This window comes from Malaclemys terrapin, chromosome 18, assembly GCF_027887155.1.
Source record: "Malaclemys terrapin pileata isolate rMalTer1 chromosome 18, rMalTer1.hap1, whole genome shotgun sequence".
Taxonomy (NCBI): Eukaryota; Metazoa; Chordata; order Testudines; family Emydidae; genus Malaclemys; species Malaclemys terrapin.
In genome coordinates, this window is record NC_071522.1 from 4,903,595 (window position 1) to 4,921,542 (window position 17,948).

A 17,948-nucleotide genomic window follows, 5' to 3' on the forward strand; every position below is an offset into this window, starting at 1 on the left:
GACGGCGGGGCTTGTGACTCAGACAAACATTGCAATGCAGGAGACACAGGCAAACAAAAGGATTCTACCGCATCTGATGTCAGCAACCAAATGCTTCATTTGGGAATAATAGCTTCCTACGTCTTGCAGTGCTAGAGAAGGGGGAGTCTGACACAGTGCGCATGCCTGCTTAGCCACATGGAAAACTGCATTGATTAAGGGTCTTGTAGCACCATTTTTAAAAGCGCTGGATTACTACTGATGTAGATACTGATGGTTGCTACTCTGTAAGGATATTTATGAAAAAAGTCTTCTCTGTTTCAGTTAATTTACCTTATTCTAGTTTAAAGTGTGCAACAATTTCTGTCTTCAAGGGGAGTATTTAAAGATCTCTCATATTTAATGCTAAAAATTCAGATTACTTATTTTTATTAGTTATTACAGTAGCACTTGGAGACCGCATCTGAGACCAGGGTTCCATTATGCTAGGCATTGTACATAGAATAGTCCTTCCTCTGAAGAGCTTACCATCTAAATAGATAAGACAAACAAAGCGTACCGGGGAAACAGAAGCACAGACAGGTAAAGTGACTTGCACAAGGTCACACTGCAGATCAGTTGCAGAGTTGGGATAGAAGGTAGGTCTCCTAACTCTTAATGCAGTACAGTAGCCACTGGATCACATCATCCATAGCATTTTTCATCTAAAGATCTCAGTCAATTACAAATGTCAGTTAAGCCTTACAACTCCTAAACAATGTATTCAGGTGTGAGACTGAGTACATTTCCATGACCTAGAGAAGAGTTCTGTGTAAGCTTGAAAGCTAGTCTCGCTCACTAACTGAAGTTGATCCAATATAAGATATTACCTCACCCACCTGGTCTTTCTAAACTCCTAGGTGAGTCATTTCATCCCCATTTTCAGATGGGAAAGTTGAGAGGTAGAAAGATTAAATTGTCTAAAGTCACACAGTTTAACTAGCATCGCTGGGAATAGAACTCAAGCCTCCTGACTCCCAATTTGTTCCTCTAATAATTAAATACACTCCCTCTGATTTTACAAGAATATGTATTTACACTAATATGTATTTTTATATTGTTTTGTTGCCTAAATATCAAGGGAGACCTGTTTGGTGTAGAAGTGTTCAGAACATTAGCTTTATGCAAGAAAATATAGCTTCTGGTGTCAACCAGATTAATTTTTTTTAGAAAGTGCATATTACATAAGGATAGCTTAAAGGAATACATTTTTGTTTTCATAACCGATGGATTTTTGCACTGTTCTAAAAGGTGTCGGATATAATAATTTAGTGGCTAACAGAAGTCAGAACACCCCCTCAAGGCAATGTGGTCTTGTGAGTAGCTTCCACTGTTTTGGGTTGTTGCCTTTTTTTTGGGGGGGGGTGGGAGAAGGGAGGGGAAGAGAGATTTCTGGAGTAAACCACACTGGTGTATGACTTCCACTGGGACAGTTACACTGTTATAGCTACACTAGTGAAAATGCCTGGTATAGGCTAGCCCTAGAGAGAAGGCTCTAATGGCTGAGATAAAAGTAGATGTAGTGGGCCTGATTCAATACTCCTCTGCATGAGAAACTCTGCTGGAGTCCATTGAGCTACTCCAGATATATACTTGTGTAAGTGAGAAAAATTTGTCCATTGTCTCACCAATTAACTCTCTGGTTATGTTTTTTTGAGGCTGGAATCCTTTGTTGCACTTTGTATATTACTTCAAAGCAGCAGTGTGATTAAAAAAAAAAGTGAAGAGGGAATTTTATGATTGCACAAATTAAGATACTAACCAGCCAAGTTTGCAGCATTGAATAAAACAAAAATATCCGCTTGTTTGGTTTGTTGCTTGAATGCCAGTCATCTCTAAATGCAGGAACCGTAAAGATGGGGCTGAGCTTACTATTATTCAGTTTGGCACTACCACATTAAACTTGCCTCTGGTGTGAGGAGCTATTGTGTTACCATCACAAAATTCCAGTCTCTATCACAGGGTTTGGCAGTAAGAAAACATGGTGACTGTGATGTGCCTCACCTAGCAGCAGAATGCTGCTTTGAAATTCTTTATTCTAGGAAGAGAAAATTAACAATGTATTTCCTCCTGACTCTAAGTGTTCTCTACTTTGAAAACCGCTTTTTTCATTAAGAATCACTGGGAAACCAGTTAGTTTCCAAGAAGAATAAACTTAAAATGCATGGGGGTGGAATAGCTTTGACTAGATGTGGAGTCAGGGTTCAAGTTGAGACCAAATGTGCCTCCATTTAAGTCAATGGCAAAACTCCTGTCCCTGTTGAGGTCAAAATTTGGAATAGAGTGCCAAAGTGGGGGGAAAAAAAATCTAAAATGTGAAACCAGCTCACTTATTGGTGAATTTAAAGTATTTTTTCTTTGGCAGTGGATACTGGAAGCTCGTTATGGCTGGAAAGCTTTATAAAAAGTTTGCAGCATGCCCTGCAGATGGTCAGACTCTGGATGCTCATTCCTCAGCTGAATCCTCTTACCCCAAAATGTTTTTTTATCTGGCTCTCATGCTATAAGAAAGTGTTGATGCTGCTGGAAAGTGGGTTCTGCTGTGCTGACTCACTGAGCCAAGTATCTTATTGCCCCATACAGCTATGAGGAAAGTGGGAGTGGTGCTGTAAAGACAGATGTTCTAGGGTTAGGGCTGACCAATCAACACATAGGAACCCAATAGGCAGCCAAGCCCGGGGAGAAGGTTTGAGCTGAACTTTCTCTTTTTGGTGATCTCTTTGTTAAAGTCATCCCGAGGGAGAGGTTCAAGTTTTTGACTCTAAACAACATGTGGACATTGAGTGAGAGAGGTGCTGGGAAAAAAAAAAAAAATCTCATGTCAGATGAGATTAGTCATTTATAATAATGATTAGTTGACTAGTTAACTTTTGTCACTATCAGCACTTACAAAATTAATGTACTTTTTTAGGACTAGGTTTAGAATGAGATTGTAAGACATTTCACTGATAGATTGTCCATGGCAAAATCCTTTCCCCTTTCCTCCCAAGCCCATCTTTATTTGGTATGAAATGTGTAAATTGGAATGAGAAATCACTGAGACCAAGGTTTTAGCGGACTGTTTATACTGTGTTCAGGATAATAATTAGGTAAAAAGACACATTAAACAGTATTATTCTGCCCTAATTTACAGTGATTATATTTGTAACTTCTTTTATGAGGTAATGAGGGTTGGAATGATCTGTTTTTCCTAAGGCAGTGGGGCTTGAGTGAATTTTACCCATAAATATATTCACTATAAAGCACCAAACTACAAACTTGTCTTCTGTAAGCAAGAAATATTTTTATTAATAACATTTGTGCTACTGTAATATTATAGAAATACTAGTCTACATAGTCATGTAGAAATTATACAAATAGTTATCAGTGCTAAGAGCAAGAGATGAAAATTACTGTACAAGGAATAGAAATGTATCTTGCTGGAAAGATTACTGTATTTTCGACAGGACAATATATTATGTCTTACCTGAGGGCATTGTTTTCCAAGCAATATTTTATAGCTGATTCTTGCCTGCTGTTCATTTTATTAAGGCCCAGTTTCTATGTTCAGTGAAGTCAGTGGATGTTTTGCCATTGACTTCAATGGACACTGGATAAGTGTCAGGTTACAGAAATCACATAATTTTGGTTTCAACCAATCAGAAAGCAAGGACATGTTTAAAAAATAAAGTTTGAATATAGTTCATATGAGAAAGAAAGGAAACTATGGAGAGATAATGAAGTGGCTCTTACTAGATCTTGGCACTTCCCATGCAGCTTCTTTGCAGTTATGCGGGTGAAATTCTAATTTAGTATGGTATCTCACATTGATTAATTTTAACCCCCCAAATCAACCACTGGAGTTTTAGCAGCAAAGTACCAAATACATTTGATCAGTGTTTCTCAACATAAATTAAACAAAAATAACTTTCTGGATAAAAGAACAAGTTGTTTTTTTACATGCCAATTGTGCCTCTTATAAAATATTGCATGTGAATATAAGATTATAACAATTAGTTACACCCTTTACACCACCACAGGCCTCATCTTACATTTGCCTGGTAAAAGATTTGGAACACATTACACAGCAGGTTGTATTAATCTCTCCAACACAGTCACTCATTTTATACATTTCTGTATTTAAAGATATGTTCCTGTGTAGAGAGGTACCTAGTGAGATATTCAAAAGCATCTTGGCACCTCACTCCCACTGAAATCACTCTTGAAAATCCCACCAGGCACCTATCCACAGCTTTAGGTGCCTAAACACCTTTAACAATCTAGCCCTTAACCTCTCTCTTACCTTAGGATGAAACTGGATCCGCTGCACTGGGGTGAATTTCACTCTTAGTGATTAAAATATCACAACTTTATCTCAAATGACAGGTGCTATAAAAATGAAAAGTATGAAGGCAGGGCCTAGCACAGCAATGCTGTCAGTAAGCCTTGTTGTTTGCTGATAGCCCAGAGCTCTGCTCCACTCATCTCCATTTAGCGGGGGGGGAGAAAACTGATACTCTTATGAGTGACTGATTAGTGAAGTGGATCAGCCTCTGAGGGAACTTACTGGATTCTAGTATACGCCTGTATGATGGCAGGCCTTGACAGCATCCAGCACACACGACCATGGTGTGGTCATGAGTGTTTCCAAGAGACAGAAACCATCCCTTTGGCACTTATCTGCAACCACACTTCAATCACACATGATTTTCTGGCACAACATCTTTGCCTTTGCTTAAAAGGAAACAACACATGTTTGTCTCTGCTACTACAGTATTTCTTCTTCTGTTCGCAACTAGTTTCCAGGGGTAGGCCTCTTGGGGTGCTGCTTTTCATTCATTCTCCCTCCTGTGTATCTCTCTCTAATAGTTTTTCAAATCTAAGTAGTGCTACGTCTGCACTTAAAATGCGACAGCGACACAGCTGCCCTGCTGTAGCACCTCAGCATAGCCACTCATTACAGCAATGGGAGGAGTTCTCCCATTGCCCTAGTTAATTCACCTCCCCGAGAGGCAGTACCTACATTGACAGAAGGGTTCTTCTGTTAACCTAGTGCCATCCACACTGAGGGTTAGGTCGTCTTAACTACGTTGGTCATGGGTGTGGATTTTTCAATTTAACTTTTGAGCGTAAACCTGGCCTCAGTAACACATGGACTTTTTCTCACTTCTGCTATTCAAACAATGAGCTGAATGTTTTGAGTAATACCTCTAAAGGATGAGAAGGAATGGTAAGTTGGAAACCCCTTGTTCTGGAATGCAGCTAGGTATTTGAGCACCATCTCTGGACCTGAATCCTTAAGAACAGACTTGGCCTGGGAGAAAAGGAATAAAGTTATGGACACAGATCCTTAGGAGTGTGCCAACAGAATACTTACTGTAGTATAAGGACAGCAGTGACTTAGATTACTGTGTCTTTAAGACCTAGGAAATTCTGGATTCAGTGTTCAGAGATTTGTCACTTGAAAAAAATTGTAGCTGTAGGTTATTGGAGACTGAACCTAAAAAAAAAAAAATTGGTGCTTGATGTTGCTTGTAAACAAAGGCCTTCTCTCTGTACTAACTTGGTTCACTTTGTTGCTGCACTTGTTTGGATCCAATCATTATAGTTTGAGGAGTGATTGGCTTATTGGATTTTGGCAGATATAAGAATATAGAACACTTATGTCTTATGCGTCACTCATTTCAGAGACACATTTATTATACCATAGTGGTATATTTTTGTGAAAAAGTGCAAGTAGGTTTTGAATCACAGTGTCTTTCATCGCATGCTTGCAAGATGCACAAATAATGCAATACAAGGATGGTAGTATCTTTCAATAGTACAATACAGAGTGTAATGAAATATATTTTCACGATACAAATGTGTACACAGTGCTGTTGTAAACGTAAGCTGGTCAAACCCAACAGCAGTAGTCACTTAAAACTGAGAACATTACATTCTATGTGCAAAAGGTTTGGTAATGCCTGCTTTAACAATGGCTCCATTTGATCATGTACACAAAAGTTACCTTCCAAAATGTCTTCTTGTTTGTTGCAGAGACCTTTTAAAAGATCATGTCAAAATAATTTGTTTATAGGCTTTTCTGTGATGATACACTATTGGAGCACATCACAATAAGTATATTGAAACACCTCCAAATATTTGATGTTCCCAAGTATATTCTACATGCCAATGTACTAAAGTTTCTTTCATGGTTAAAAAGAAGCATTTCATCATGCTCTTCCATACAATTCAGGTCACCTCCCCAAGGCCTGCTCAAATCCTGCTACACTGTTCACTTGTACTTCTGCTTTTTATTCAGGAAATCAATTGGGGATTTGACCATGAGATTAGGATGTGGGTAATATTAAAAAATGTTACCTATGACATGAAATTTCATTCTTGTTTTCCTGCTTTGAACATTTGGCTGCAAATGTGTTGATAAATATGCCACACACCTCATTAACTCTTTAAGTAGGAATGATATGTATCAGATTGTAAATGTCAGTTTTACTAACACCATTTTCCACATAGGCCATAAAGAAAACTAATGTGTTACGTAAAGGAGGCCCTGAGGACTAGATAGCATCTCTGCAGGAAGATATTAAAAGAAGTTTTTTATAGGTACACTTTAAAGGTAACCGAGAAAGAGGAAAAAAGAGTGTATGCCATTTATTTATTGCTTCTACATGTTGAGTAAAGAAAGCTTGAAAAGTAGAGGATTGTTTTTTGGGGGGCATTGGGGGTAAGCTGTATGTTTTTCTTTCTGTATAGCTTTTTATATTTACATTTCAGGTCTTGCCTACCCTGTTTTTCCTGGAAGACAATATGAACCACTGGACTCCTAGTAAGATTGTAATATCACATGTACAAAGAATGAAACCGGAACAATTTAGCGGGGCAAGGAATTTTTAGTCAGACTATTTAAAACTTCTTGGGGTAGATTCTCTGATGAATTCTGGCCCTTTTATGCTGCTCTGGAAGAAAAAAGCAAATGGATCTAGCCTGCTGAGAATTCCCCCAGCATAGGGGAGCTCTCAGGTGGTGCTTGCCTGGCACATCCAGTTCCTGAGTGGTTGATGGCCTCTCTATCCGAGCATAAGGGGTAGGAAGCTGTTAGGATAGGGTGTGACTGGAGTGCACTGTGCTACTACTATCCCCTCTTGGAATATAGTCCTTTGGGCACTCTTGACAGCTGATGTTAAGTTAGTGACCCCAGGCTGCTCTTACCTACCCTGGTGCTGAGACAGATCTGCCCTGAGAAATGGGGAGCCATAACAGGCTCCCTGGTACCTTTTCTCTCTTTGCTGTGCAGAGCAGAAACTCAATGGAGCAGATTTTTTTGTCCTTGTTTTTAATTTTGGTAATGTCACTTTAAACATTAGAAAAATTCTTGACAAACAGGTAGTAGAAAATATTTCTTTGTGGAAGTCTCAATACCCGTCCCTTCTTCGAACTCATGAGCTGAGAAAACTCCTACTCCTGTTCTCTAGTTGTCCAGCAAAACTAGGAAGGACAACATGACATTCTTTATATTTCTAAAGCTAAAATAAAGGAGAATAAAAACACATTTCTGAGAACAAAACCTTTCTAACCTTTCAAATTCCACGATGAAGTCAAAAATCACACAAGCATCTGTGATTTCCTTTGGCGGTCACCTTTAAATTCATCTTCTATTTGACAATATGCTGCAATCCAAAGTAGTCTGCCCCAAATTGCCTTGATTTGTGAATCTATTTGCTTCAGCTATGCTTGGGGCACAGGAACCATTCATAATGCTGTTACTCAGCAGTCTGGAGTTCATCAAAGCACTCTAGAATTTAGCTCCCAGGGTTGCTGGAAACAAAAAACATATAATGTAGGAGCCAATCATGTGACTTAGATTCGTCCTATACAAGACAGAAAACTGTATTTGGATTCTCCTTTCGGGACAGAAGCAAGATAACAGTGAAGCTACTTGGTGGTAATTGCACACCCACAGTGTCTTATTGTGAATCAATGCCAGACTCTTGGCTGCCTAATGTAGCCACACCACCCACGATTACCATATGGTCTGTACTGTAGGTTAATGAGAATGGTTCTTCATCCCCCCCCAACCTCACCTCCCGAAACAAATGTCACCCTGATTTAATCCATAACCTCTTAATTTAATACTAGAAACAAAATAATGCTAACTTGATCTATAGTACCAAAACCTAACCAAGTATCCTGAGTACAAAGTTATATGCTATTTAATTTAAATTAGTGTCCTTTGCAATTACACAAATGATGGAAAACACATGGGGACTGCAAGGTGAATCACAGACATCTGGTAACTTTAACATAATATGAAACAGAACTGCTATTCTCAAATATTTTCATATGGCGTTAAAGTAGACAATTTTATTTTTATTTTTTTTAGGAGTTAAGACAAAATGAAGCAAGAATCAAAGTAAATTTTTGTTTAAACCTTCCTGGGCAAGTCTTAATTGCTGTTTTGTAATGCCATATGTAGATGATCAGACAGCTTGTTGAAATATGAAGTGCTTTCCTAATAGTATTAGTGTAATGGTAATTTTTAGAATTGTGTATTTTATACGTGACAGAAAATATATTAATATTTGCAGGAGCCTAACCCACTGGAAACCCTAACATCCCATGATTTACCAGTGGACTATAACCAATGATCAGTGGCTCACTTGCAGCCCATTTGTAGATACTTATAATTCTCTACAGGTCTTTAACTCTTTAATTGATGTTGCAGTTCTGTACACACATGGACTTTCAAAAAAAAAAAAAAAATCAACTGCAGCTGTGGACTGTCATTAGCGAAAGCAGAAATGTTATTATTTGGCTCTTCAAACTTGCCTGACTGCCTTATAGAAATGCATTATAAATTAGAAAGGATGTAAGTGGTATATTTAAAAAAAAAAAAAAGAATGTATTTTCAGTATCAGCTACATCTATGTATAATTCATATATCACTTTAATGATTTTTGGCTGTGAAAGATGAAAAACAGTCAGAGTGGATGACACTGCCTCATCAATTATTGGGAGTGGACCACATCCACCGTGACTGAATTGGCCTTGTGAACACTGGTTCTCCACTTGAAGGAAACTCCCTTCTCTTCATGTATCAGTATATTTATGCTTGCATCTGTAATTTTCACTCCATGCATCTGAAGTGGGGGGTTTTACCCACGAAAGCTTATGCCCAAATAAATCTTTTAGTCTTTAAAGGTGCCACTGGACTCCTCATTGTTTTTGTGGATACAGACTAACACGGCTATCCCTCTGATGTATTTTATGTGACATATTTGACCACTGTGAATTCCCATTATCCAGACCATCTAATGTGGAAGCATCATTCATATATCAATCTTGAAAATAATATCAGAACTACAACTGCTGGTCAAATCATACTTCAGAAGATGAGCACCTGATTGCCTGAAATCACCTATTCCAATGTGAGGCATGAAATTTGGTGATTGTTTCCATAAACTTTCACATTCCTTTCTTCCACAGAAGGCTGAATCTAATGCTCGTTTAAATTAATTGGTCTCTTCCCATTGACTTCAATAGGCTTTAGATCAGCCCAGAAACTAGGCCCATAAATCAATCAGACCATTTCTGACTATGCAGTAGTCTATGGCTCCACATGGAACAATTGACTGATTCCAGATGAGTCATTTTCTGCTGTAATGCCTTTCCAATGGCTATTAATTTTATATGTTTCCATCACGCTAATTAAAACTTTGAGACTGTACATAGCAAAAACTATTGTATGCTCAGATGGGCAATTACACCTTTAATTACTGAAAAGTTAATGCATTGCGCTTTGCTATGTTTACAGAATTTTGTTAACTATCTTGATCGCCTAGAAGTGAAAGGCTAGTGCAGTAACCTCTAAGATACTAGAATATATGGTGATGGACATATAAGAAATTCTAAAACTGATTACATACTAGGAATTTGTTCCCTAGTTTCTGTTGAAGTTATAATACAGAATACTGTGAAATTTGCTTGTCTCTATTGTGGTCACAGCACACACACACAGAAGTTAGATTAAAAACAGAAATACTCTTGATGGAAGGTTGCAACACAACACCATTTTATTTCTCCGAATTATAAACACACACAGGAACCCAAAAACAGAGAGAAAAAACAGGCTGCTCCCAAGGGCAGTGAGGTACAAGTCATCCCCACCCCCCATTGCTTTAAGCTGGTTCTTTTCAGGTGGCTCGCTTCTGGGCCCCCATGGCACACACGCAGCCCTGCAACCAGGGCTAGGAAAAACCTCTGAGCACTTACCAGTTCAGTACACCAGCAGAGTCTGCCTCTAATCCATCTCTTTGCAGCGTTGGCGCCAGGGTGGTCGCGAGAAAGTGGGAGCTCTGCCGGCTTGGCTGGCAGCATGGGCATGACTGAGTATCCAGCCCTGTCTCTGGGGCTCTGTCAGCGTTTGGGGGGGGGGCTTGTTGGCCGTCTCTCTGCCTACTCCCCTTCCCTTTTTTTCACTGGAGGGACCAGCTTGCTCCTCTTTGTACAGTCTCGCTCTCTCTGCCCTGTCAGTCGGTCTCCCCTCCTCTCCTCTCCCCTCCCCTCCCCTCGGTGGGGCGCTTTCTCTGTCAGCTCCCTCGAGGCCAGCTGCCTTTCCCGCGCGGCGCGCGAGCCTCGATCCCCCCTCCGCTGCCCACCCCGCCCCCGCAGCGTGCGCGGTCCCGCGGGGCCGGCTCGGGAGCGCGCGCGCAGGGAGGCTGGCCGGCCGGCGGGCGGGCGAGCAGGGAGCTCTCTGCGGGCTCAGTGCTGATCCGCCGGCAGGCAGCCGGGCATGCGAAGCGATGGCCGCTGGCGGCTCTGAGGAGAAGACCTACCGCCGCTTCCTGGAGCTCTTCCTGGGCGAGTTCCGAGGGCCCTTCGGGGCAGAGCCGGCCCCCTCGCCCCCCGCCGCCGGGGCAGAAGGGGAAGGGGCAGCCGCTGGGGAGGCGGAGGAGAGCGACGCCGCGGACCCCCAGCCCCCCACCCCTCCGCCACCGCTGCCGCCGCTGCCTCGGCCGCTCTCCGAGCACATCATCGAGGAGGAGGTGGAGGGAGAGTGCCTGGACCTCTGCCTGCAGCAGCTCTACAAGTAGTGAGTCCCGGGCTGGGGGGCAGAGCAGACCGGGCTGAGGGGTCTGGGGGAGTTGCGGGGGGGGGCAAGGCAGACCGGGCTGAGGGGGTCTGGGGGAGTTGCGGGGGGGGGCAGGGCAGACCGGGCTGAGGGGGTCTGGGGGAGTTACGGGGGGGGCAGGGCAGACCGGGCTGAGGGGGTCTGGGGGAGTTACGGGGGGGGGGGAGCAAGGCAGACCGGGCTGAGGGGTCTGGGGGAGTTGCGGGGGGGGGGGAGCAAGGCAGACCGGGCTGAGGGGGTCTGGGGGAGTTGCGGGGGGGGGGGCAAGGCAGACCGGGCTGAGGGGGTCTGGGGGAGTTGCGGGGGGGGGGGCAAGGCAGACCGGGCTGAGAGGGTCTGGGGGAGTTGCGGGGGGGGGGGCAGGGCAGACCGGGCTGAGGGGGTCTGGGGGAGTTGCGGGGGGGGGGGGGGGCAAGGCAGACCGGGCTGAGGGGGTCTGGGGGAGTTGCGGGGGGGGGGGGGGCAAGGCAGACCGGGCTGAGGGGGTCTGGGGGAGTTGCGGGGGGGGGGGCAAGGCAGACCGGGCTGAGGGGGTCTGGGGGAGTTGCGGGGGGGGGGGCAAGGCAGACCGGGCTGAGGGGGTCTGGGGGAGTTGCGGGGGGGGGCAAGGCAGACCGGGCTGAGGGGGTCTGGGGGAGTTGCGGGGGGGGGCAAGGCAGACCGGGCTGAGAGGGTCTGGGGGAGTTACGGGGGGGGGCAGGGCAGACCGGGCTGAAGGGGTCTGGGGGAGTTACGGGGGGGGCAGGGCAGACCGGGCTGAGGGGGTCTGGGGGAGTTACGGGGGGGGGCAAGGCAGACCGGGCTGAGGGGGTCTGGGGGAGTTGCGGGGGGGGGGCAGGGCAGACCGGGCTGAGGGGGTCTGGGGGAGTTGCGGGGGGGGGGGGGGCAAGGCAGACCGGGCTGAGGGGGTCTGGGGGAGTTGCGGGGGGGGGCAAGGCAGACCGGGCTGAGGGGGTCTGGGGGAGTTGCGGGGGGGGTAAGGCAGACCGGGCTGAGGGGGTCTGGGGGAGTTGCGGGGGGGGGCAGGGCAGACTGGGCAGGGGTTGAGGGGGACCTGGGCACACCAGGTGGGGTCTGGAAGGGGGAGTGGGACCATGGCAAAATGGGCGTGGCGTGGAAGGGACACTTTTGGGGGTACAGAGATTAGGAAAGAGGGGACTAATGAGGGGCAGAGAGAGCGCTGAGTGGCAGAGCTCCACAGGGGAAGGGATTGGGGACAGGCCACTATTGGTGTGGAGATGCCTAGGACAGGACAGCAGTGAGAGACCCATGGCTGTCTCTTCCTGTTCTGTCTCTCTCCCCCGTTCCTTTTGTCTCTTTCCTTCCATCATGCTGGGACAGGGAGCTAGCTGAAGCCGTGGGCATCAGTCTCTAGAGCAGCTTGGGTAAGGGGATAATATCTTATGATCCGGTGCCAGAGCAGGAAGGATTCTGCCATGGCGTCTTGTTTGAGGTTTGAAATGGAATGTTCCCAACAGAAGATTTGTAAATGTGGAATCAGCTGCCAAGAAGTTAGTTTCTAATGCAAGGGGGGAAAAAAGGCAATGTATTTACAGAGCAAGAGGCAACATCAGGAGAAATCCCTAGGAGAAAGCTATTAGTGATCTTGGGGCTATTTGTACTGTCAGCCAGAGAGCTAGGAAAGCCACATATACTGTGCTCTATGCAGGGCAGAGGCAGTTTCCAGATCTGTGCTTTGTAAAAGACTAGACCATAAAGGGAAAACACATGGGCCCTATTCTCAGTGTGAAAAACTCAGTGGACTGAAACCTAAAGATCAGTTACCGGTACTGTGTATTGTGTTTGACTTTGTATGTTTGAAATAGGCATAGTTGTTAATGGTGTTTCTTTCAAAAAGAATCTTTTAAAAACTGATGGTATAGGAGGAGACAAATGAACCTGTGAAAATATGCACAGCACGCTGGGGAGCTTTCTGACATTGAGCTGATAATTGTAATGAAAGGTGTTACTCCATTGCGCGCACACACACAAAAGGAGAGAGAGAGAGAAAAGCAAGTTTTACAACTATATAATCCGCTTCTCTTAAATTCTGATCTGCCCTCTGCATTTGTGGATGTCAGGGACAGCAGAATGAGGACCATAAAGGACAAAGCTTTTCCATTCACACATCTCCTAACTACCTCCCAGAGAGTCATTCCCTTCAGTACAGCAGCAAATTCATAGAAGGTGATAGAAAGGGTGTGAAAAGTCCTCTCTTCATTTTGGAAATACCTTTTTAAAAGCCAAACTTGTGCATGGGGAAAAAAGGAAAAGTAAATCTCAGTAGGATGTGAGAAATAGGAACAGATGATTTATTTGCCTTTTGGTAGAAATAAAGAGAGTTTAACAAATTATTGTGGGCCCAATTCTGTAAGCCCCTCTACACTTGAATTCCTCAGTTAAGTCAGTGCTCAAAGAATTGGGCTCTATAGCACAATTTGTATGTCTCTCTTTTCAGACTCAGCAGACAAGAGTATTAAGCAAAAAACATTCTGAAGGGATCTCTTGATCCTGCACTGATCTTTTGCTGATTTTTCACCTTTATGTATATCTCTTTATGGGCTTCAGAATGAACTGCTTTATAGGTGTAGTTTTGTTTCTGGTGACAGCAACGCAAAATCTCCTTCTAGCTACCTGTTTCATGAAGCAGAAGACAGCATCTGCCTCAAAACCGAGGGAGTACAGGGACTATGTTATTGCAATAGTCCTCTGTCTGAAGAGGTGTTACTCACAGTTTTAATTGTTAAACCTCCAGTTTTTGCAAATGGAATTTCTGTATTAGATTATGCAATCATAACTGTAGATTTATAGCTGTTGTATATCCAGCTATGTAAGCTAGCATTTAAAATACATAAAAAAGCAATTTCTCAAAGTATTCACTCAAGCCCAATGTGATTACATTAAATATTGAGCACTAAAATGACTGAAATAGCTTTTTCTTAAGTGATGATGGCATATGAAGTAAGGGCAAGTAATACTAAATGGTCTTCAGATATAGGTTGCACATTTTTAGTTTCTTAGCAAAAGAACCCCAAAGATTCTTTTAAACAAGCACATGTATATAAAACAACAAGCCAAAGTGGAATGATTTCCACTTGCAAGCTAAGGGCTCAATTCTGCAGTTGCTTACAGAGATGAGTAGCTATACTCACTAGAGTAAAGTTACTCACAGACACAAATGGTTATGATGGTCTTAAACTCAATGTGAAAATAAAAATGAAGTGATGTTTTACTGCTATCTCACTGGCAAGGAAGTATATGTTGTCAAGGCATATTTTCTGTGACTATAACTCTATAGTAGTTAAATGACTGGCTTGCATAATATGCAGTCAAGACCCACTACTGGGCAAAATTCAACAGCTGTTCTTCAGTTATTTCAAGCATCCTACTTTGTTCTTTTTTTAATTAGAGAGGGCATGGCTCAGAAATGAGATCATGCGTCCTGTGATGACAAAGTATAGCAATTTTACCTTACTATGTAGCTCAGCCTCAGAAGAGCTCCTGTTTCGATTTTCTGCTGTTTCCTACCCTTACATTTCCTCTTGAAATTTCCAGTTCACGGTTTCTTTCTAAACACACCATCTATGTAATCTTTATATCTGTACTATTCACTTTCTGAATGATGCACATCAAACTGAGCAGTAGAAGATAAGGTCCAAGAGGGAGAGAAGCTAATAGGAGTCACTCTTTTGGTGCATGCATTGGAATGGTGGCTTTAGAAGTCTTCATCCATTTTCATATTCTGTTGTGTAACTGCTTGCTGATTGTGTAAAATGTGTATTTTGAAAAGTTTCTGCATAGGAACAAATAGTAAACATTAAGGTCCCACTCCTCCTCTCACTGAAATCAATGGCAACAGTCCAGCTGATTTCAGTGGGAGCAGGATCAGGTCTTAAGTCTGACCTTTTCTGGAAGTTTTTAATAGAAAGAGTGGTTAAAATTAGATGTACGATAAGTTGTGTATAGGAAAAAAATTAACGTTCACTATCTTAATGCTAATTAAAATGTAGAACACATATTTATAAAGCCATTTCCTTCCAAAGCACTTGAAAAGCTGCACAAACCACGAAAACAAAAGAAAGTATGTACTATAAAAGCAAACAAATGGATATTTGTAAAGTGGGTAGAGGGGTGGGGTAAAGAGAGAAGAATGAGCAACAGACTCTAGGACCTGATCCTGTGCCCGTTGAAGTCGAAGGCAAAGGTCCCTAACCCTAACCCATGCCCTTTTAAAACTTCCTGTGTCAAACTTTAAATACAAAATACTAGTGTGATTCTTGAATAAGGAACTACAAACAGCAGTAAGTGAAGGATTGGTTTTCTAACAGACAAAGGGATGCTGTCTGTTTAAAAGTCATATGTTGTCTTTGGAAAGAACAAATGTTGCTGTTATGCCTTACAAAGTCAAATAATTTAAAAAAATCCAATTGACCTGTCACTGTGTGCTTTTGCATTTCTCTCAGCTTGGACAATAATAATCTTGGTAGTCACTTTCACTTCTGTTTATATTCTATTTCAAGTTCTTAATGGTGCAATGTTCTGTTTTTAAAATTTGTTTAAAAAACAGTAGTTTTATTGGAATTAAAATATAGAAGAATTTATCTAGTCTCAACTTCTGTAAAAGCATGTTTTTACAAAATCTAAATTTTAGGCCCCATTTAACTTCAAAGTGACAATGACCAAACAGTGATTTTGAGGAACATAGAATGTTCCTTGCAATTTCTATCTTGAAAAGGGAAACATGTAAGCATTATCTCTTTACTTTCCTTTGCAGAAGATAAAGTATAAATGTGGCTAGTGAACATTAAAGGGATACTGTGGGACAGTTTAGACCCCAAGTTTAGGATTGACAAAAACAAGGTTTTAGAAAACCTAAGATCAACAGAAACATTTAATTAAGAGAGTGCAGTTTATTTGTCCAAAAGTAAATACTATTATGCAATATTTGCAACCAAGACATTGCAGCATGAGGTTAGTGCTCTAAGAACTAGAAAGTCAGTTTGACTTAGCTGTTTTTAATTGTTCAAGTTGGACTGAGTGAATGTGAACTGTAAACAAACAGCATAAACAGTGACCATTTAACAGACATTTTAAACATTTCAGTTTTAATGATTTTGGATCTTACTAGGTACACAGAAAAATACATTCAATAGTTTAATATTAGTTTACATCCAACTGTCTGTTTTGAAAATAAAATTCAAAGCAGCCATTTTGAAAATGTACCCCCATGGGAAGGGGTGATCTCCAGCTATCTCTTAAATAAAGGTTCACCCCCCTCCTTGCTGTAGAGGGCAGATGTTGATTTATTTTCTGTCTGCTGTGATATTAACCAATATTTTATTATCCTTATATCTATTGTAATCATCCTAGATAGTTACAACATGGCAAGCTTGTAGATATTTCAGCATTTCACGTTGTTCAGATGTTTGTGGTTCACTAAGATATTTTCCTCTGTTTTATGGCTTCCTGTTCTATACTATAGGTTCTATTGATGATATAAAAAGCCTCCATCCATTTGCAATAAAGTGTTTGAATACAGGTAATGTAGTAGGAAATACAACTATAGTACTTACCCATCTCGTTCAGCAAAAAGATTGACAAAAGGAACACTGTCCCTTTTTAAGGGGTGGCTTGTTTAATCCTTTGCCTGGTTTTAGAATAGAAATTATGATGATGTTTGCATGTGCTGACAGTAAATGGATTCTGTGGATATCAATTACGTCTGTGTTGGGAATTGTCTATTGATTGTAGAATTAGAGACTGACAGTCAACACCATTTTGGATTCTGTTTCCAGCTCTGCCACCAATTTGCTTTATAACCTTGGTTGTTATTTAATTTCCCTCAGTTTACTGCACTGTTGGATGAGTGTGATACATTGGGGGCTTGTGGCTATATCGACTCTTGATTAGAGCCCCTTTCAGGCTCAGGAATTGACTTTTAAGGAGAGTTGTGGGGGACAACTACTGCCAAGAAAAACCCTGTCAGAATGGTTGGATTTGGAACAATGACAGGGAGTCATGGGGGAGCAACAGTGAGGCCCCTGAACTGGTGTGGAGGACTAGGGCCTTATGCATATAGCTTTGGCCTCTACGGGATACCCTGAGATCTACATGATCTTAATACCAGAACTTCCTGCTCTTTCTTGGAGCGAAATCACAGTGTCTCAGACGGAAGAACTGGGAGGAAACTGCAACTTCAGTGTTCTCATTAATTGAGAACTGTTGCTTCTCTTTTATGAGAGGTTAATTTTATCTCCTAATGAAACTTTGTCCTTAGGTTTGACAATAAGTGTTATGGGCACAATTTATTAATTTATTTTGAAAATTATTATAATTTGCAAATAGGTTGTATTTACAGTGATGATTATAATTTTCAAAACAATGCTAATGAAGCATGCATATAAGGATTGTAGAAAGTTATGTTTACTTTTTCAAAAAGAGGTTAGGAAGATTTCTGCTTAACATTTAGGCAATATTAGTGAATGCAACCTCTGTAGTTTTGGCATATCTGTATCAAATCATTTTCATACAGGGAGCTACAACACAGAATAGCCTTCTAATGGCCACATGACACAGAGGGTACTGTATTGTATTTCATGGATCTTGAAATTTGGGCTGAGTTTTCTCATTAAAACCCCAAATGTCCACATTCCTTAAATTTGTACATGGGGGATGAGGGGGTTTGCCCTGTAAAATGAGAGTTTTTCTAGGTTGCTACCAACATATCTCCAAATCAAACCTTCCCTCTTTCCTTTTTATAAAAATGTGAAATTTTTTTGTAAGAAGTTTTGTTCTAATTTAATTAAAATGAGATATATTT

At 41.9% G+C, this 17,948-nt stretch overlaps 1 protein-coding gene across 1 annotated transcript in view; it reads left to right on the plus strand.

Annotated features, from left to right (window-relative positions):
- Window positions 1-10,741: 10,741 nt before the first annotated feature.
- PPM1E (protein phosphatase, Mg2+/Mn2+ dependent 1E) overlaps window positions 10,742-17,948 on the plus strand; it is a 110,482-nt gene continuing 103,275 nt past the window's right edge. The window contains exon 1 of the mRNA XM_054008442.1: window positions 10,742-11,089. Coding sequence (XP_053864417.1) covers window positions 10,800-11,089 — 290 coding nt within the window. The 5' untranslated portion in view covers window positions 10,742-10,799. The remainder of the gene's footprint in view (window positions 11,090-17,948) is intronic.